This window comes from Sciurus vulgaris, assembly GCF_902686455.1.
Source record: "Sciurus vulgaris genome assembly, chromosome: 4".
Taxonomy (NCBI): domain Eukaryota; kingdom Metazoa; phylum Chordata; class Mammalia; order Rodentia; family Sciuridae; genus Sciurus; species Sciurus vulgaris.
The window spans coordinates 153802647-153825853 of record NC_136464.1 but is presented as its reverse complement, the minus strand read 5'-3'; the positions used below and the strand labels follow the sequence as shown (position 1 = coordinate 153825853).

The 23207-nt window shown below is 35.3% G+C and overlaps 1 protein-coding gene across 3 annotated transcripts in view; it reads right to left on the bottom strand.

The window, feature by feature from the left end:
- The window catches only part of ALG5 (ALG5 dolichyl-phosphate beta-glucosyltransferase), a 53513-nt gene that overhangs the window by 28430 nt on the left and 1876 nt on the right, over window positions 1–23207 (bottom strand). For 2 of the 3 annotated variants that reach the window (XM_079137399.1, XM_079137398.1), the window contains exons 2-6: window positions 20366–20537; window positions 19994–20040; window positions 18774–18842; window positions 15864–15956; window positions 12241–12354 (exon numbers count right to left, since the gene is read on the bottom strand). In XM_079137399.1, coding sequence (XP_078993525.1) covers window positions 12241–12354; window positions 15864–15956; window positions 18774–18842; window positions 19994–20040; window positions 20366–20531 — 489 coding nt within the window. In that variant the 5' untranslated portion in view covers window positions 20532–20537. Of the gene's footprint in view, window positions 1–12240; window positions 12355–15863; window positions 15957–18773; window positions 18843–19993; window positions 20041–20365; window positions 20538–23207 lie in introns of those variants that run through there. The other variant, XM_079137400.1, reaches the window with a different exon arrangement.

Below are 23207 nucleotides of genomic sequence, written 5' to 3'. Positions count from 1 at the left end.
CTGATACTGAAACTAGATAGATACAACATGAAGGAAATTACAGACCAATATCCCTGATGAACATACATGCAAAAACTTTTAACAAAATATTAGCAATAAGCATTCAAAAACATATTAAGAAGATTGTATAGCATGATCAAGTTGGTTTCATCAAGAGACGTGAGGTTGGTTCACCATACACAAATTAATAAATGTAATCCATCACATAAATAAAATTAAGGACAAAAAAAATCAACTCTCTCAACACAAGTGGAAAACCTTTGACAAAATCAAGGACCCATTTAAAAAGACAATAAAAACCAGGTATAGAAGGAACTTACCTTAACATCATAAAGGTTACAGAGAAGAAATCCAAAGCCAACATCATACTGAACATAAATTGAAAGCATTTTCTAGAAAATCAGGAACAAGACAAAATGTCTACTCTTACCATGAGGTACAGGGCATTAAAGCCAAGGTCTTGCACATGCTATAAAAGTTCTCTACTATTTAAGTACATACCCAGTCACTGAAGTTATAATAACAAAAATAGTTTATATGTATAGTTATAATGCACTAATTAAAATAGTCATCATAGAACTAAGATCAGTAGAGTAGAACAGGTGGATTCAGAGAGGGAGAAAAGGAGGAAAAGAGAAGAAAGAAGGCACCAGAGAATGGAATTGACCAAATTATGTTATGTACGTGTATAAGTGTGACATAATGAATCTCACTATTACATACAATGCACCAATTAAAAAAATATGAAAAAAATCAAGAAAACTCTAAGAGTAAAGGAGGACTAGTCCCACAGAATGTCAAAATGTATTGTAAAGCTACAATAATTAAAACTAAGATGCTGGAATGTGAATAGACAAATCCATGAACCAGAATGGAAAGGCCAAAAGAAACATATAAAAAAAATCATATGAGGACTTAAAAACATTATAAAGATTTTAAATCAGTGGGGAAAAGACGAACTGAAAAATGGTATGGGTCATGTTGGGAGGCAACTGGAAAAAGCTGGACCTGGCTTTAGCTGCTTGGATATATTTCATATATGTAGAAGATTTCACTATAAAACATCAGAAATCATTTTGTAAATGATCTCAAAAAAGGTGCAGGTATACAAAAACCCATAAGACAGATCAATTTGATAATGAAATTTTTAAAAATTGTCATGAAGCAAAACAACTAAATCTAACCATATTTAGGGCTCAGTGGTAGAGCACATATGAGGCACTGGGTTCGATCCTCAGCACCAGTAAAAGTAAGTAAAATAAAGGTATCATGTCCATCTACAACTAAAATAAAATCAAACATTTTAAAAAATCTGACCATATCCAAAGTTAAAAGACAAACTGGGGAAAAATATTGGCAATTTATATTACAGACAAAAGGTTAATTTCCAAAATGCATAAAGTACGTCTACAAATTACTATTACTTTGCACTACTTGGGACTGAACCCAGGAGTGCTCTGCCATTAAGCTATCCCTTTTAAAAAATGTTTATTTTGAGACAGGGTCTCTCTAAATTGTCCAGACTGGCCTGAAACTTGTGATCCTCTTGCCTCAGCCTCCTGAACGGTTGGGATTGTATGTGTGTGCCACTGTGCCCAGCACTTCTGGAAATTATTAAATATCCCAAATTATAGTTGGAAAAGTAAAGGTTCTGAACAGACAGTTCACAACAGATGCAATGAAAATTGGTCTTAAACAAAATTAAAACACTTTCAATTACAGTTTTACCAAGAGCAATGTAAACAAAAGCTATCAGTTTTTACTACATTGTGTCTGCACATTTCTGTAGAAAGTATTCATCAAAATAAAAAATAAACACATAACCTGACCTGACCCCCAAGGAATTTCATGCAAGGTTAATGTTTCATTGTTAACTAACCAAAGGAACTGGACATGAAGTTGTGAAAGAATGAACAAGTACTTTTGTGCATAAATATGACTCCCTCTCCAAGAAACACAGTTAACTGGAAATAAAGGAATAATGTATATATAGACAGTGTTACAATCTTCATTTTCTAAAAAATGAATATATATATATATATATATATATAGACAAAAATCTATAAAAGAAATGGATAACACTACTTCTGGGTTCTGGGAGTAACTAAGTAATGAAAGGTAGAGCTGGTTTCATAGTACATCTCCTAGGCATTTGAATTTTGAATGATTCACAAAAATAAATAAAAATTTAAAATGCTCGTTGTAAAGAAATTAAAAAGTATATAAATTTACATATATGTGATAAAAATTTTTAGAAAGTCATTTTACTACTTAAAAAGTAGTCACTGTATCATATATTATTTGTATGTGTTTTTTCCCCTCTGCATTTTAAAAACATCACAGCTGAAATTTACACATACACACACACACACACAATGCTTTTTCATATAAAAATTTCTCATGTTTGAATTGATTATTCTTGAACTTTTTATTATGGGTATTTTGAAACATACACAAAAGGAGAAAAGTGGAAAATGAAGCCCCAAACACCAACTATCTGCCTTCAACAATTATTGGCACATGACCAATAGTGCTTTGTGTAAAGACCCCGACCACCATCCCATTAAATCTAGAGACTTCATACACTCAAAATGATATATATTTCAATCAGTATATCACAATCGTAACTAAATCATTAGCAATTTCTTTAAACCTTCTGTCTTAGTCAACTTTTGTATCACTGTGACCAAAATACTGGACAAGAACAACCTAGAGGGGAAGTTGATTTGCGGCTCACAGTTTCAGAGGTCTCAGTCCATAGACAAGCAACTCTACTGCTCTCTACTGCTCTGGGCCCAAGGGAAGGTAATCATGGTGGAAAGGCCCATTGCACCAGGCTCAAATTATTCTTTTTTTTTTTTTTGGGTGCTGGGGATTGAACCCAGGGCCTTGTGCTTACAAGGCACGCACTCTACCGACTGAGCTATCTCCCCAGCCCTCAAATTATTCTTTGAAAGAATCTTTACATTTCCCCTAACTGGGTATGATATTGACTATTTCATCACATCCTTGCCAGTTCTAATTATCCCAATTTAAAACTTGCTAATTTTATAAGGTAAAAAATTTACCACATGTGATTTGATTCATTTTTTTCTTATATGAAAAAAACAACTTTGCCAGGCATGGTAATCTCACCTGTAATCCCAGTGGCTCTGGGAGGCTGAGGCAGGACGATCAAAAGTTCAGCCTCAGCAACATAGCAAGGCCCTTAGCAACTTAGGGAGACCCTGTTTTAGCATAAAAAGGAAGAAAAAGGGTTGGGGATATGGCTCAGTAATTAAGTGCCACTGGGTTCAATCCCTGGTATGCTCCCCACCACCAACCAAAAAAACAAAAACTAAAACTTTGGGGAAATTGTACTGTAATTTCTCTTGGGAATTACCTGTTATATTTTTTTTGCCTATTTTTAGTAGTAATGATAATTTATTCCTTTCTTTCTCTGGTGTCATGGTTTGGATGTGAGGTGTCCCCAAAAAGCTCATCTGTGAGTCAATGCAAGAAGGTTTAGAGGAGAAATGATTGGGTTTTCAGACTCTTAATCCAATCAGTATATTAATCCCTACTAAGATAACTATGTTGTAACTGAAGGCAGATAGGGTGTGGCTAAAGAAGGTGAGTCATTGGGAGGTGTAGTTTTGGGGCACATATTTTGTATCTGGCAAGTGGGGTCAGTCTCTCTCTGCTTCCTAATCATCATGTGAGCCACTTCCCTCCACCATACTCTTCTGCCATGATGTTCTGCCTCACCTGGAGTCCAGAGGAATGGAGCCGGGTGCCTACGGACTATAGACCTTTGAAACTGGGAGCCCCCAGATAAACGTGTCCTCCTCTACGTTTTCTGGTCAGGCCTTTTGGTCACAGCAGTGAAAAAGTTAACTAAAACATTTGGCTAAGGTGTTTTGTGCAGGAAGGTAGAGAATAGTTTTCTTAAAGAAAAACCATGTTAAAATAGTTCAGACAGAATATGGAAAATAGGCTTTAATTTTGAATCCAAAAAGAACAGTAACATTTTTTGAACTATAGATAAAAATGAACATCTTTCAATTTTTTAGAGATTCATGAGTAGAGTTAAAATATAAATTACACTAAAAACAGTTTCAAAGCAAAACCTTTCATTTAAAATCTCATTTTTCCCTCCAGCATAATTCCCTAAAAGCTTTTAAGAGAGTTTGTGTATATGAAGAATTCTGAAGCAAGTACTAAATCCTGAGACTGATCTCACTATCAGGTGGAATTAATCTAAACAGTTTTTCAAAAAGTTGGTACGCCTTTTCTCCATGTACAAACAGAGAAACAACATGTATCCCATTTGTTTACAATAAAAAAAAAAAAAGAATTATATGGAGGAACAGCCATACTAACCAACTAGTATTTAAAAAAAAAAAAAAAGTTGGCTGTTCTTCAGCAATGAAGATTTATATTTTAAAAACTAACCATATTAGAAAATGTATACGGCATTGAGTCTCTTTATTTTAAGCCTCATTTAGAATACACCTGAATTTCTTATAAAATGTTTAATCAGAATCTCTGTGGCAGGTTCCAAGTTCAAAGCCAGCCTCAGTAATTTAATGAGATCCTAAGCAACCTGTCTCAAAATAAGAAAAAAAAGGGTTGGGGATGTGGCTCCATGGTTAAGTGCACTCCTGGGTTTAATCCCTCGTACCCAAAACAAAACAAAAAATAACAAAAAAAATCTCTTTTCTAGCACTTTTGCAGTGAAATATTTTTTTATAAGTCACAAGAGAAAAGGAATAGACTAGAAATAGATAAATTCAAGTGTTTTAACAATCATAAACAGTAACATTAGAATCAGCTCTGATGGAAAAAGCACAAAGACTAAGGTTTATTTAGAGGTACCAGTAGTCAGGCCTGTAATCCCAGCGATTCAGAAGGCTGAGGGAGGAGGATCACAAGTTTGAAGCCAGTCTCAGCAACTTTGTGAGACCTCTCTTAAAATAAAAAATAAAAAAGGGTTATGGATGTAGCTCAGTGGTTAAGTTATTCTGGGTTTAATCTCCAGTACCAAAAGATTTTAAAGAGAGGTACTGGTTATAAAGTGCTGAACACAGACTAAACATTTTGTTTCAATCATGACTTCAGAATTAGGAAGTTGGGCTCATTATTCATTCATCATAAAACAGGTAGGTGAAATAGATTAACTCCCTTAAGACAACATCAAATTTGAGCATAGGTCTGTTTAAATTCCACAAAAAATAAGAAACACACTGAAATGGAAACAGAAACTGGTACAAGCATTCCAAAAGACAAAATGGCTCCAAATGAGGTAGAGCTATAGAAACAAAGCTGAATCAATTTTAGAAAATAATAGCAGAAAAATCAGATGTTAAAATCAATTATATTTATCCAATGTGGGCAGAAATGGAAAAGTTGGCATTGGAAGTGAAGTACTGAGATTAAAAAGTAAAGGTTTGATTACAAAAGCTCTGGCCCAAGCATTTTTCTCAAAAGCAATATGTAAGTTCATTGTTAAAAACAAAAAATAAAATTAATCTAAAGAAAAAAATTAAATGGATACCTGTAATTCCACCATTCAGAGACAATTAATGCTAATGATTTTATGCATACAAGTATTTTACACAATATATAAATATATTAACATGTAATTTTATATAAATATTATATAGCATATACATATATCAATTTATATATATTACATATAAATATCATAAATAAAATATAATATGTTAACATTGGTTATTTCTGGAGAGCCAGTTAATATTATTACATATCTTTCTATGCATCTCCAGGAGTTTAAAATTTGAATTTTCACTTAATTATATATAATGTTCAGCTATCCTATAACAGTCAATCTAACCAGTATAACTTAATATTAGACATTTTATTTTTAATTTTTCACTCTTACTAAAGTGCACTATTGTATTTTTAAAAATAAGCAAAAATTTATTTTTATATATATTTTAAATTTCCTTATAATAAATTTCTCAAAGATGGGTCAATGAGTATATATTAATGGATTGATGGATATGAATTACTTAAAACTGCTGATTCATGTTTCCAACTTGTTCTAGAAACATCAATTTGCATAGACTCAACATATAAATTTGACATTTATTCTTCCTCTAATTTGATAAAAAGTGAATTACTGCAGTACAAAAAGCCTCTAGTATAATATACATTCATTTGTATTAAGATATTATGGTTGAAATTAGTTTTTAAAATTTCATTTGGCAAAACAGCTTTTCAAGTTGTGTTTGCAACTAAAATCAAAATACAGCTATGCCCTTTTCATTCCAATAGCACTCCTGCAAATGTGGTGATGTGCCTAAAACCTGCTGTACTTTCTGTAAGAAGTGTGGCAAGCACCAACCCCACAAAGTGACCCAGTAGAAAAAGGACAAGGAGTCTCTATGGTCAGGGAAAGTGACGGTATGACAGGAAGCAGTGGCTATCGTGGGCAGACTAAGCTGATTTTCTGATTACAAAGAACGTGCTAGGTTTGAGTGTGTTGAGCCAGCTGCACATCTAAGAGACTGATGGCTACCTAGAGATGAAAGCATTTTGAACTGTGAATATAGAAGAAAGGGTCGAGTGATCTACTTCTGAGTTTCATCTTTTATTGAGGTTGTGTTAAAACAATAGAATTTTTCTTTAAAAAAAAAAAAAAGAGGCATGCAGAGTTATGTCAGGATGTTGGTCTTTGTTATAGGTGGCTGATGGATGCAGAGAGGACTATTATATTGCTCGCTCTACTTTTGGTGTATTCAAAATTCAGAGTAGAAAGTCAAAAGAAAAAATAAAAAGCACGCCAACGTGTATCTATGCAGGATGGTGATATATGATTTGTTTAGAGATAAGGGCATGCTCTAAATAACTTAAGGTTTTTGCTTCTTACTATCAACCATTCCATGATGAGTCTTTAAGCTTTTATATAAGTATATTTAAAACTACTACTATGTTGCTAAAATATAAATATTCAGAAAAAAACTGGTCCATTAAGAGTATTAACACTAGTTATTTTTGGGCGATAGGATGTGGCTGGTTATTTTGAGTCTGTTTCTAATCTTTCTATGTATAAACATAAAACCAAACAAGAACCCTATTATTCATATCTATGCTACATCTAGATTCTTCTTACCATTTGCCACACAGGCAGCATTTCTAAAATCAGTTCTGTATCTACCTCTTCATAATGTTTTCCTAAATTCCAGATGAGTTTTCATACAAATTTGGTATTTTAGTCATATATTCCCTTAAGAGAATGTGGCTTCTGGTACCATTCATGGCTATATTTTTAAATGTAAAACGTGGCTTTCTCCTTGGAATTGATACACAGTAGTATTCACTTGTATTGAGCACCTACTATTTGTATTACTTTAGTGATAAGGTGTCTCTTCTCGTGAAGTTTACTTTCTACTGAGGTAGAAGGCAGTGACTAATTTAGATAAAACTTACTTAAATTCCACGCAAACAGTTCCACATGACTCAATTTCCAATGTAAGAGGACTATATATCTTTAAGAATCACAAATTTAATCTTTTCAGATAAAATTCATTTTAAAATCCTATACCCTTTCCTGCCTTTTTAAATCAAGAGGTATTTTTCTCTTGATAATCATTGGGTTATTAAGTTTCTGAAAATTTCTGTGGTTAGCACAAAAATCATGGTTATTAAGATGAAGGTTTAATTCTACTAGAACAGAGGTGGCCAGTGAGTTTGCTACCTGTTTCTGAATAGCCTATGAGCTGAGAAATATTTTTACATTTTCAAAGGGATGAGGCGAGGAGGAGGGGAAAAGGAAGAGGAAGAAACAGAATATAAGTGATTCACAAAGTCTAAAATATTTATTCTACCCTAAGAGAAAATTTTGCTGTTCCTTATCCGAGAAAATTCCACTTTTGAATTAGGTTTGTTGACATTAAAACATGGCTCTCTAGCTAACTCTCATCCTGAGTCACCTCCTTTAACCATTTGGGAAACATACTGTGATACGCTGAGAAAGACTCTCCTGGAAGTTATGTTAAATACAGATTACCACCCTCTATATAAATCTCAGCAAAATGTTTGTATAACTGCCTGATATTTACTCACAAACTCCCAAGATGAAACAAATAGACTAGTCTCTAATTTGCTTGCATGGTCCATTAAAAAAAAAAGGAAAGCAGTGACTGTCTTATTCTTTTAAGGAAAAACTAAACCAAACACACACACACACACAAAATATTGGTGCACCAAAATTACAACTGGCTAAACCATCTGAAGATAGAGCAATATCAGGGTCATTAGTAAATGATCACTCTAGACTGAGCTGAGTATAAGAGTATGTGGTTAGTATTTGTTTCCTATAGTGTTTCCTAACATAATTTTATTCTGATATGTCTTTCATGTCATTACCACTAGACATCTTCAGGGTTAAAAACTAAACTTGTTTGAACTATGGCTAAATGAGAATTTAAGGTCTAAATCCGTGGCATAAGAATTACTCTGATTATGAAGTACAGACTTTCTGTCATCAATTTTTGCCTATTCAGGGATTTAGGATTTTATTTTGAATAGTTGCTCCATGAAATAAGTAATCATCATAGACTTTGCTTAGAAAAATCACTACAAAACCAAGCATATTTTTATTAAAACGGAATAACCACTGGTTAGAAAATTTAAAAGGTAGTTGCACATTAAAAAAGTGATGTGGGGAAGATAATAGGAAACAATATTGATCAAATTATATTGTTATAGTGTGTGTGTGTGTGTGTATGAATGTGTAATAATTAATTCCACTATTATATATAATTATAAGGTACCAATAAAAATGGGAAAAAATGATGTAGGAACAGATAACACAAATAAAATATTTGGAACTAAAATGGAAATATCCTATTTTGCTTTTGTGTGTAACATAAAGCACTATTTAAATTATGTTTATTTTTAAAACCTTAAAAGAACAATTATCTTTAGAGGTGACTTTTCTAAACTGACCTTGTGAAAAGTTGGGACCAGACATGTAACTTAGTTAATGTAAGAGGAAATATAAGTAAGAAGCAGTATCAAATTTGTTTCTGATGCAATAAAAAAATAAGTTCAGAATAAATACAATAGAAGCCATTGAAAAAGTTACTGGAGAAAATACTTACTGTCAAAATATTATCAAAAGGCATTAAAGTTAACTACTGCCATCTAGTGAGTTAGTTATGTAATTTTAAGACAGGACCATGGTGTGGGGGTACTGGGGATTGAACCCAGAGGCTCTAAACCACACTGAGCCTTATCCCCAATCCCCAGCCCTTTCTCATATTTTATTTAGAGACAGGGTCTGCTGAGTTGCTTAGGGCCTTGCTCAGTTGCTGAGGCTGGCTTTGAATTTACGATCCTCCTGCCTCAGTCTCTGGGATTACAGGTATGCAGCACCATGCCCGGCTCCATGTTCCTTTTTCATTATTTTCAGATCTAGTCCAGTTACTCCATTTTTAGGAATTGGGAGAATGCATACAAGGAATGCTTATCACATTTGTGACTTAAATATATTGAGAAGGAAATAGCAATTGCACTAAAGACTGAAATTCAAGCTGATGTATAATGAGGCTAAACAGTCATACTTCCATTCTTGAACAAAACAAAGCAAAAGAAACAGAAACAATGACACCAACTGTACCAGATAAAGGATGGGGTGACAAAGTTCAATGGCAATACACAGGCAAAAGAGTTGGCAGTATGAATTTGCAATGTAATGTAGTAACCAAATCCATACAAACTGAAGCCTTGACATTGGAAAATTACCAGAATGATAAGAAAGAGAAATGTGCTATATTTAAAAATCTGAAGAACAGTTGATAGCCCAAAATAGAGAAGACACATGGAAAATAGCTTTGACTCTCTGAAGGGCTGTCACACGCTTCACAAAGAAGTTGACTGTTTTGTGTAGCTTAAAAGAAGCAACTAGAGCGGGTGGTTAAAAGGAGATAGACTACATGTAATGTAAGAGGAATTTTATAACTGAGGAGACAGAATGGGCTGCTTAGGCATCACTAAAGCTATGCAAAGCAGATGCTCAAAGACCACTCAAATTTCCCAGCCATCAGGAGATGAGAAGTCCACCCGACCCGACTCCGACCCCCACCCCCACCCCCACCGCCGACCACCACAGTGGCTTTCCCTCCTAAAGGAATGCAGAAACAGTTACCAAGTCTCGGTGGGGCCTCTGAAGAAAACCATGAAATCAAGCCCAAGAGCTTCACCAACTACATTTTTCTGTAGCCTATGATGATTTCCCATAGGGTGGAAGAAATACCTTTTCAGTAAGTGTGAACTATAACATGTAAGAGTGACTTCATATCACACAGTGCATGGCAACCCTGTGCAACAGAACTCTGCGTGGAAAAGCTATCTAACAAGGTAGCCGCTAGCCACAATATTTGAAATGTGGTCAATGAGACAGAGGAACTAAGTTTTTTTTTTTTTTTTTTTTTTAATTTAAATTTAAATAGCCACACATAGCTAGTGGCTCCTGTTTTGAAGAGGACAGGTAGGGTCTAGCCAGGCATTGTGGTACATGCTGCAATCCCAGTGGCTCAGAAGGCCAAGGTAGGAGAAAATATTTTAAAAATACATGACACCTGCTGGAAAAAAAAGGCAATGGGTGTGGATGATGTAAGGAGAAACATCCTTCACAAACTGAAATTAAATAAATATTTCTAGGCAGATTTGCATTTTTTTAAGTTCTTACTAAATTTTCTATTTTAGGTTTTGTATATTTACTTTTTTCTACTGTTCGGTTTTTGCTATAATGAATAAGTATTATTTTAGTAATTAATAATAATAATTGGTTCTAAATTAGGACTATCTCATTACAGACAGTACTATCTGTTGGTCTTCTTTTGGCCTTCAATTTGTTGTCTTACTTTTGTAAATTCTTTTAAATACTTGTGTTGTTGAATTCTAATTTTCATTAGTAATTTTTTCTTTAGCCAAAATACTCACATGTAACTTCATCCTTTTTCTTGGATAACACTGTCTTTTATATCAAGCTATATTTAGTTTTTTCTTTTTCTTTTTCTTTTTTTTTTTTGGTTGGCGTAGTTGGCATTTATTTCTTTTCATTTGCCTTGATTAACGTGGGCAGCTCTCCTACCATACATGTGGATTCTCCTTGATGTTTCTACTTTTTAACACTTATTCTTCCCTTTGAACCAAAGTTTCAAGGCCTGAGTGTTACACTGAGGAGGAGTAAAGAGGGAGGAGGTCTATGTGGCTTTCCTGGCTTACTCAGGCTCCTTACTGTAACTTTCGTCAAGTGTCCTGAAGAGGGGGACACTCCACTAAGGAAAGGAGCTAATCTCTTAGATCTGTGCTCCAAACTTAGCTTGAAACCCTGACATTAGCAATTACTAGCAATTTCTCTTGCTTCTGCTGAGACCCTGGCATACTGAATGGCAGTAGGTAAGTGTACTACCTGATGTTGTCCAAGGGTACTCCTTTATTCTCTCAGTTACATTCGTGGCGACTGAGCAGTGTTTTGTAAAAGCTCAGGATCTGATAAATTTACCTTCTTTCTTGAAATGGCTTTTGAATGGTGGGAATGGCACCAGGATTCTCTTTCCTCACCCTTCATTTTAAAAATTTATGCCTTGAAGTTATACTTAACCTTTGTGATTTTATTTTTGCTTGCTTATTCAAGTACAAGATTCTGATTTAGTTTCATTTCACATTTTCATCTAGAAGTCTCAGGCTATGCTTTTAAATAAAAGACTTCACTAAATATGCACAGTGTTAAAACTCTGGCAGAAGCAATTAGAAATCAAGAGATGGATACAGTCAGAATATTAAATAAGTAATTGTCCAGTCAATCTCAGAAAATCAGTGAATGTTTATAACAAAATGATTAGCTCCTCTATAGGACTGTAGCACTCATACAGTAATTTCATACCAAACAAAACAAAACAAAACTAAAAACCCTGATTTTTAAACTTATAAGATAAATTCTTTTTAAATTTATTTTTTTTTTTGTGTGTGTATATATATATATATATATATTTTTTTTTTTTTTTTTTTTTTTGATACCAGGGACTGAACCCAGCAGTGCTGAACCACGCAGCCACATCCCCAGCCCTTTTTATTTTGAGACAGGGTCTCACTAAGTTGCTGAGGCTGACTTTGAAATTTTTCCTGCCTCAGCCTCTGGAGTCACTGGGATTGCAGGCATGTACCACCATGGTTAGACCCTACATTCTTGACTGAATATGATTAACACTATATTTTAATACTCACAGGCCAAGGCTGTAGATCATTTAGTCCCTTTTCTAATTTCTCAACATCTGGAAACTTTGTGGCTCCATCAGCATCTGCCATTAGGATCTTTTTTCCTCGAGAACTGAATACACCCTGTATTTAAAAATTCCAAGTAAAAGAATGTTGCTTGAAAATTATGATTAAATTCAAGGATATTTCAATTGATTTTGCTTTACTGAAAATACCTAAGACTGAAATACTAAGTATAAAATGGCAAGAGGACAAGATTCACTGCTACTCATGCTAAGATACTCCCAAATGTATTAATTGCCTATTTCATTATTTTAAAAACTTGTGAGGTCATATTCCTAACACACTGGAAAATATCGAGATAGTAAAATATATTTGGATAAATAAAAGGTATTCTGTATCACTAAGAATGACAGTAAAATATCTAACATGAATATATACACACATATATTTATCAAATATATGTATTATGTGTATTATGGTGCTTAAAAAGGATTAAAGACAACTTAAAGTAGCATATAAATATCATGTTAATGGAGAAATTGAACAAAAATAACATTTACCAATTTGCTATGAAATAAATCATAAGGTTATGGATCTTTAATATTCTTTACTATACAACCTAAAGCTTTTAAATTAATCACTGAATTAAGAAATACAGAATGTCACTAAAATTTAGAAAGTGTCCAAATACTAAATATTTGGACATATCCAAATACTATTTATCATCTGAGGCAGTAGTAAAATTATGCTAATAATTTTTGAATTGATTAATCTTTTTGTACAAATTGTGGATCTATAATTTTGTACATTTCACACAGAAACAAACTGTACACTGACTCAATTTCTATGGTATATCCTAGTGAGTTCATTGCTTTGGAAGTGTAAATATATATACTTTAGATGGGTGGGTCTCATGATGCTCAGGCTAGACTTCAACTCCTAGGCTCAAGTGATTATCCCACCTCAATCTCTTGAGTACCTGAAACTACAGGCATGTGCAATCAAGCCTGCTTTATTCATGGTTTGATATGGTAAAATGCAGCTTTGATAACATAGTGTAACTGTCGATAAGATACATATAGACAGAAATTTGGTCATTTATTCAATGACAGAATAAACCAATAATTATTATCGGTGATGTCCCTTTATCATACCCATTAAGATATGTGTAAAAAAGCAGAAAATAAGATGTTAACAAATTTAGCTTCTAAACAACATATGATGTTTAAGAAAAGAAAAAGCATTATAAGTTATAAACTCTGGAGTTATTAGTTTGAAATAAGAAAAAAGTAACAATAAAGCACTAATCATTTAAATAACAAATGGCAAACTGGAGGTTATTATTTAGCATTAATGGTCAACTGCACTCAAACTTGTTTAAGTCTCATCTTTTGTTGTTTTATAAGGCTTCTTTAGTGCCTGTGATTCTCCCATTCTATATATATATATATATACATGGCCTGGACTTCATTGCCAAACTCCTAGAAAAGGTACTGTTCTCCCTGATCATCAGATCCAATTCTGTCTCATTTCTAACATCTCCCACATATACTCTCTCCTCTTCTGTTGTGTCACTATCATAATCCAAATAATTATTCATTATACCTTGACTTTAGGTCCCCAACCTAAAGTTTATGACCTGAACCCATATATTCTCAGGCCTTATCTCTACAGTCAAGCCTCACGTACAATTGGTAGGTCCTTTGTTGCAGCCTGTTGATATTGCTGTGCCTTTGATCATGATCCTCCTCTGCAAAGCTCCCTGTCCCCACTTTCGTGAAGATAATTCCTATCTCCTTGAAGACTCCATCCAGAATTACCTTCTATGGGAAGTCTTTGCTGCTCCCAACAAGAGGGTGGTGTCAGCATTGAGCATCATATACTTCTATTAAAGCATTTATAATACTATCTGACAACTGTGTTCCCCTGGAAAACTGTGATATCCTTATGGATAGGATGGGTATCTTGCATCTTAGTATCTCTAATGAGGTACAATGTTGGCTAAACAAATGGACAGATTTAAAACCCATCACGATAATTGCATCAATTCTATATTCTTTCTCTCTCTCTCTCTTTTTTTTTTTTTTTTTTTTTTTTTGGTGGTACTGGGACTTATACCCAGGGCCTTGCTATGCTAGGAAAGTGTTCCATTATTGAGCAATACCCCTAATCCCAATCCTATTTCCTTTATCTCTCTTTGGCATAGCCTGTGACTCGGTCAGAGTGAACTCACTGATTCTAGAACATACTCTTAAGAGTTCCTGATTCTGTCTTTTCTGACTTTGTTAACTGGCTTCCCCTTCTCAAATGTAGAGGGTAAAAGCATGAATTTCATAGTTAACTAACCTAATCCAAATCGTGACTCTATTATCTATGTCACCTTAGTAAATTACCAATCTATGCCTCACTTTCCTCATCTATATATATAATCAAAATGATGAGATTGTGAGGAGGATCACAAGTGATAATTGTGTTGAGGTGATTAATTTACTCTCCAGTTCAAAATAAGCAATCAGTAAATGGAACCCAGTTTTTACCATCACCAGAGACCTGGCCATCTCCTTTGTGACCATCTCAGTGACATCTCATCAGTGACCATCTCCTTTGTGACATCTGCTATTTTCCTCAAGTGGCTGAGACTGTTAGTTACCTACCCAAGAACCACTCTTTCTTTTTTCCTTTTGAATGGAATTCTGATTTGGTTGGGAACGGAAATATTAGAAAAAAAAATTCTCAGGCTTCATTGGAAATCAGGGTTGCCCTGTGATGATGTTCCAGCTCATGAGACGTAAGTAAAAGTTATTGGCTGGAGCTTTGCTCCTCGAAAGGGGGCAAACTTGCTAGCATAAATCTTTTTCTCTTCCAATTTGGAATGAGGACACAATGATTAAAAGGGAGGAGTCAGTTTCTAGATGACACCATGGAGCCACTGAACAAAAAGCTCCTGGACTGCCTACCCCTAGGTTCTTTTCAAGGGGAAAAATAAACATCAAAGTCATGTAAGGTACTATATTATCTGGATTTTCTTTCAGGTCTCTAGACTTTTTTATCTTACTTTCATCATAACTTGATCTCTACCTGAAATGCCTCAGCTGAAAGTAGCCTCTTTTGAAGGGGATCTTCTCAGCCTTTCATCTGTACTTCATTCCTAAGTCAATCATCTTCTTTTTTCACTTATCCAAGTGCTTATCTTTCCTATTAGATTGCATATTCCATTAGGAGAGACCCAAGTAGGATTCACCTTGGTTCATGCTACCATACTGAATACAGTGCCTTCATATGGGTAAAACAATACATAAAAGCAGTGTGTAAACTGTAAAAAAAAAAAAAAAAAAAAAAATCATAATCTCACTGTTTGGTAACTATGTCAAAGACATGTAGAGGTAGAACATTTTAAACTTTAATACAAATATAAAGATATTTTTGTGAATCAGTCAGTATGTTAAGATATGACACGAAGTTCAGATTTAAGATATTTGTATAAAGTTATTATTAAAAATATAATGTAGCTAACTCAAAATGTTGGTATTCATTCAGCCAAATGTACAATATATATGTATTTTAATCTGCAAAAGAAGTTATTCAAAATACCTTTATATTTTAGATAAAAATTTGAAAGTATATATTACCATCCTAATAGCTCCGCCTTTTCCACGATTCTTCACCAGTGTTATCACTCGTACTTTGTCGCTTCCATATTTCTGGCAATATTTAAAAGCTACCTGTCGAATTATATAAAAGTCAGCATAAAATTAACTTGGAAAATGATAAATGACTGAGGTGATTATTCTTTTCCACTGACTCCTGCACCTCAAGTTTCCTTAAACCTCCAGCATGCTAAATTTTTTTTTTACTGTTACTTTACTATTCACTTAAGCAACTACCATTACTTTGATTTATAATCAAAATCCTGGGCTGAGGATGTAGCACAGTGGTAGAGTGCTTGCCTAGCATGTTCTGGGTTCAAGTTCCCACCAATCCCCAACCCCCGTCACAAAAAAAAAAGTCAGTGATCTGTGTTTGCTACCTGCATTTTTCATCGCTCATTCATTCTTCATCTGTTGCAGCATGGCTCGTACCCTTTGCTTTCCCACATCCCCTTTCTACTTAATGTCACCCTACCGAAGGCATCCTCACCCTTTTCTTTTGACAATCATTTTTGCAGACAGCTAAGAAGCTATTCTCATCTGGCATTTTCCCTCCTGCCCTGTTCCTTTTCAGTTTTCATCACTAACTCCTTTTCCTTGGCTTGCTCCTTAAATGCTGATAAGCCCCACAAGTACTCTACATTGTATAACTGTATAGCTTATATGCATCTTTGGTCACTTCTCAATAAATAAGCATAGTGGAAGTCACTTACATGAGTTTAATTACTGCTTATATTATGCTTAAGAATCTCACATCTGTCTACAGCCCAGACTTCTTCCCTTTGTCATCTAGATGTATATTAGATAAATAATTCCAGAATTTCAATTATCTGCTCCTACTTTTGCTTATTCTAAATTTCTCGTGCCACAAATGGCATCACCATTTACCTTAAGCTAAAAAACCTGAGAATCGTTTCCCATTTCTGTCATCTGTTACAATTTGGTGGCTACTAAAACTCATCAAATTGATTCTAAAATGCTTCCTGAGCCAGGTGTGGTGATGCACACTTATAATCCTAGCTATTCAAAAGGTTGAGGCAGAAAGATCACAAGTTTGAGGTCAGCCTCAGCAACTTAGCAAGAATCTGTCTCAAAATCGAATAAAAAGGGCTGGGGATGTAGCTTAGTGGTAGAGTGCCCCTGGGTTCAATTCCTAGTGCTGAGAACAGAATAAAATTAGTATAAAAGGAATAGAATAAAAATGCCTCTTGACTCCATACTGTCCTATCCTCTGAAGTCTCCATGTCTCTTGCTTCCCCAATTCACTTCCCTTTCTAATATGAGAATAAATTACTTCTTAGAAGCCCTGTTCAAACAGCCTTCATGATGACATACTTTTTAAGTGGAGGAGTTCCTTATCATGGCATATGAGACTCTCTGCTACGTGGCCTTCACACAACTTTTTAGCCTCAGTTCCCCATGCTACTACATTAGCACTTTGTACGTCAGCAGTATTTTAGGTCTCCAGAACACATTGTACTTTCTCACTTTTAAACCTTTCCCTAGAACATGCTTTCCTGCATGTCAACCCATCAGGTCAGCTTAGACTTAGCTCAAATACCAGTTCTTTTTCCTGGCTTCCATGCCTGTCCTCAATTTTCCCAGGAAAAAAGAAGTATAATCTTAACACTAATATTATAGTTGCATTTGCTCTGAAAGCATTTAACTGCTACTTATCACATAATAGGTCTTCCTCCACAGCAGTGACTTACTTAAAGGAAAGGTTAACACATTTGTTCCTCAGTCTCCATCAGTGATTTGTTCCAAAATCCGAGGATGCTCAAGTCCCATGTATAATATGGCGAACTTTTTGCACAGAACCTTACACATATCTTTCTGTATACTTTAAATCATCTTATAATACTAAATACAATGCAAACACTAGGCAAATAGATGTTATATTGTATTGTTTGGGGAATAATCACAAGAAAAGAAACTCCATACAGTACAGGTACTTTTGTGTGTGTGTGTGGTGGGATCAAACCCAGAGACCCAAGCATACTAAGAAAGCACTCTACCAGTAAGCCACATCCCTAGCCCCTGATGCAATTTTTAAGAAAAACATTTTAAACTAATGATTGGTTGAATCTGTAGGTGTAGAACCCACAGATATGAAGGGTCAGCTGTATCTATAGAGCCTGACAGTAGGGAATTGACCACTTTCAATAAACAAATGTGGCCATGGACCCTTATATATACTCCTACTGAAACACCATGGCAGGTACCATTAGCTAACTGCCCACCTAACAAGCAGACTTCCTTTTTCCTTGCAGTCATGGCCCCAATCTTGCACAGTGATAACGTGTGCAGCCCTTGGGAATAAATCCTGACCAATCTAACGCTTTGCCAAATACTCTCCAAGATTCCGTGTAAGTTGGGTGGCCCTTTCTCCAAGTTCTGGCTCATGAACTCTGGGATAAGTCTGTGGGGATTGTAGGCATGAGAGGGGATCTCCCAGAGGTAAATCTCAATGGAGCATGACAAAGGGCGTGCCTGAATTCAGTGGCAGATATAAGGCAGCTTCCTATTTGTATGACAGCTTTTAAGAAAACTGTAAGTCAGGGTGGAACACAAAGAAGAAATTATGCTTAGGAAATAAAGGAAGCACAAATTGGTGAGCACAAAGGTACCTTAGAGGCCACAGTGAACTGTGGTTGGGTGTATTCCCCCCCATCTGGTGATCTTCAAAGCCTCCCCAGCCATGTGAAACAGTAGAATGAAAGTATATTTTCCAGCTTCCCATAAATAAATCTGTTTTTTTTCCTACTTCCTCACACTATAATAATGGATAATATTAGGCACAGCTTTAGTGAAGTAGAAGAAAGATTTCACATGCATTAAATTATCCCAGATTTTCTACCTACTGAGAAGGCTAAAAGCACATGTATTTACCTTTGAAGTCTGGTCTTTACTGCCATCATCAACTACTATCACTTCATAAGTGAATGAAGGATCTTGTTTCTGCAAGAAGAAAAAATATACTAGCATAATTTGGCATAACTGCCATCAAAAATTTTAATAAAATCATAACTGAAGAAAACTGCTTTAGTGTGAATATGTACAAATATATTTAAATATTAGTACAACACCACATAAAATAAAAAGGCTAAGAACAAAAAGGAGAGACACTGGGTAGGAACAGAGGGCATGCTCTGGCTTAGTCTCTTTGTGTGCCTCACCTGTCTTCTCTGTATCACATGGGTGAAAGAAACCAGGTACTTTTGGTGCTAAGACATATTGGAGAGAGAGGCTACAAGCGTAGGAGGAATAAAAGCCCAGGAGGTCTGAAGTTGGACAGAGCATATTCCATCCTGGCTGGACCACTCCTTAGTCTTACAACCATGGGCACCTTAACTTTTTTGGCCCATTTTCCAATCCATGTGGCTGACATAAAAAGCATATGTAATAGAAGAGGTAGATACTTCACACATGCTAAGGGCTCACTCTGCTTTCTGTTTTCTTTACATTTAATTTTTGAGCAGGTAATAGTTCCCTTTCTTTTAAAAAGTCTTCTTTCTTTCCTTCATAGAAAAACCCTAAAAGCAAAGTGAAGAATTTTCTAAAACAAACAAATAAAACAAACAAAAACCCCAGCCATAAAGCTCACTTAATTATTAACCTCTCCAAGGAAATTCTAAAGGGAACTGATGTTTTTATAAAAGAAAAGTGTATGTTACTTCCTTTTCTCTGTGTAGGAAAAAGATGAAAACACCTGAGTGGGGAGCTTTAAAGAATAATAAAGAAGCAGAAGAATTTCAATCTAAAAGAAATCTTTTAAAAATATACCTCTTTCTTAAAAAGTCACAGAGGTAAAAACTGCATTATTCTGTCATACAAAATGTGCAGATGTGCACTGTCACTTAATGTTAGATACATGACCAGGCAAAAGAGAATAAAACGTGGATAGGAGGATACACAGAAATTTCAGCTTTCTAATTTGTCCTGGGTCACCCCCTGGCCTATGGAAGTGGCCTCCTATGTGCCCCTGGAGCCACAAAGTGGCACAGGGATCAGTGTGGCTAGTACTGTGTCCCATGGTGCATCTAGCTTGGAATCCACAGTGTGGTCTGATTTTAACTGGAGACATCAAACTGAAAGGGAAAGGGTGATACCTGTCTCTTCTCTAGGTAGCCCAGGGCTTCATCCATCATCACAGGCACTTAAAGAAAAAAAAGTGAAAATTAGTTACCAAGTCCCAACATACTCCATTTATGTATGGAAAAGGTTCCAATAATTTGACAACTCCTTTGGAAGGTCCCGCCAAAGTCATTCTCATGTGTAATGTCTGTCTTCTGTTCATACCTTACTACTTCTCTAGAACACTTCAGTCCCACTACCTCATGGTGCTGTTTCCTTCTTCTGAACTACCGTTACCAAAAATGCACTCACCATAGCTCACATCTGCAAACACAGCAAAGTTAAACACTTTAAATTTTCTTTTCCTCCCAAATTACCCAGTACCAAAAAAATTAAATGGAGCTTACACCGTTTTTCTTCATTGTATGAAGGCACAACAACAGAAAGTTGTTTGGTAGGTGAGTCCCATATGCTGGGCAAAGTTTCCTTCTGACCTTTGGCATTTAGAAAGAACTTCTCTTCTTCATGTTGATGAAGTAGTGGCACATTTGTGGCAGTTATAAATGCAATCATGGAAATCTAAAAGACATGATTTAAAAAGTTATATGATGCTGATCTCTTTTATATGCATTAGCTATAAAATATAAAATGTGCATGACTTTTTTCTTTTGGTGGAATATTTGTTGTTTTTGGTTCATTAACAATGGTCTGGAAGTAACTCCAAAGGGAGATGACAGTTCCCTAATTAATCCTTTACTTACGAGCTGATAATTTTCCTTTTTTCCATTGCTAAGGTGCTAATGCTTTAGGAGGTCTTTGTTTTTCCCACCTTTCATTCCCTAGGCCTCTGTCATTCCAGATTTGAGAGGGAGCTGTCACTACAGGAAGTCCAGTGCACTCGTAGATGCATTGAAACCTAGTCCCCAGTGCATGTGTATGTGTGCACATATACAAGAGGCCATCCCTACTCCGAGCCTATACATGACAGAGAACATGATCATATTGCAGTTGGAGTGTGTGAGGTGAAGGCAGACTTTCTAGCCAAGACCATACAGACCCAGAGGAAAAAGGGAAGATCCCTTAACCCCCACAGTAATATCTGTGTCACCATGGTATCTCAAAGATCAAATGAAGGCACCCTTTTGAGATTCCTTTCTTGTGGGAGCTCACTTCCTATTTCAAAGATCAAATGAGATGGTCTGTAGTAAACAATGAGTATGATGCTCAACATATAGAAAATAATAAACAGGAGCTCTTATTATCAGTTCAAGCAAATGGGATCAAATACTATCAGTGCAACTTCATAATCCACATATTTAAATCTGTCCAACAGATTCAAAGACAGTTCATTCTAGGATTGTATATAATTCTGCCCCACCAAAAACCTGATTGTCAGCTCAAAAACCTGAAAAAAGACACAGAACTCAGGGAGAGTGGATTTGTCTCTCACCCAGACACACATCAACAAAGTTAGGACGCATTGCTTTTTCTCTAAATTGTTCCTAAAACTGGTTATATGTATGTAGAAGAATGAAACTAGATCCCTATCTCACCTTGCACAGAAGTCAACTCAAAATGGATCAAAGACCTAGGGATTAGACCAGAAATTCTGCAACTACTAGAAGACAAAAGGTCAACACTCCCACATACAGGCATGGGCAAAGACTTGCTCAATATTACCCCTATGTTCAGAAAATAATACCAAGAATAAGTAAACAGGGTGACATCAAAATAAAAAGCTTCTGCACAGCAAAGGAAACAAGAGTGTGAAGAGAGAACCTACAAACTAGAAGAAAACCTTTGCGGCTACTCTTCCAACAGAGATTTAATATCCAGAATATATGAAGAACTCAAAAAACTTAGCACCAATAAAACAAATAACTAATAAATGGGTAAATGAACCAAGCAGACATTTCTCAAAAGAAGAAATACAAACAGCCAACAAATATATTTTAAAAAGTTAAACATCTATAGCAATTAGGGAAATGCAAATCAAAACTACACTGAGATTTTTATCACACTCCAGTTAGAAGGGCAGCCATCAAGAATACAAAGAATAGTCATGTGTGATGGCACACACCTGTAATCCCCGTAATTCAGGAAGCTGAGGCCAGCTGCAGCAACTTAGTAAGACCCTCAGCATCTCAGACCCTGTCTCAAGATTAAACAAACAAAAAAAGGACTGGGGATGTAAATCAGTGGTAAAGTGCCCCTGGTTCAATGCTCAGTGCCAATAAAATAACATAGGAATAGAAACAACAATAAATGCTGGGGAGGTTGTGAGGAAAAAGGAACACTTTTACACTGTTGGTGGGATCTTAATACAACCACTATAGATATGAGTGTGGAGTTTCCTCAAGACTAGAAATGGAACCACTATATGACCCAGCTATACCACTCCACAGTGTTTATTCTGAAGAATCAAAAATCATACTACACTAAAAGTCATACTATACTAAAAATCATACTATACTAAAAATCATACTATAGCACTAAAAGCATACTCATGTGTGTAGTAGTACAATTTACAATTTTCCAAATTATGAAACCAACCTAGGTGTTTGTCAATGAATGAATGGATAAAGAAATGGATAAATGAATGGTATGTATATGTATGTGTATGTTTGTTTTATTCAGGCATAAAGAATGAAATTACATCAATTGAGGGACTGGAACTTGAGAGCAAGATGCTAAGTGAAATAGGCCAAAGTTAGATAGTCAAGGTTCATGTTTTCTCTCATATGTGTAAGTCAGAAAAAAGGGGGCAAAATGGTGTGTGAAGGGAAATCTCATGAAACAGAAGGGAGACCAATAGAGTAATGGAAGAGGTTCAGGGAGAGGGAAAGGGAAATGGGAAATAGTGGGCAACTGAAACTGACCAAATTATATAACTATATATATTACATGCCTATACAAATATGTAAAAATGAATTCTACTATTATATATCATTAGAATGCACTAATAAAAAACAGTATGTTCCTAAATTGCAAATTTACAAACCCTCTGGGGAAGATGGCAAAGTGGCCTTCCTGGCAGTGCTGTCTAGGCAGCTAATCTGAATGCCAAGGATGCTGAAATACTCTCCATTTACTAACTAGATGGCACGCTCATTTCAAATTATGTGGAAGAGAGTTCACTTGGCAAAATTTTCTATACTCTATAATCAGCAAGTGTTCACAATGTTTTCGTACTTCCAGATTAATGGTAGACATCTTGTTTGATTTCTATCTCGTCCTGCCGCTTGCAGA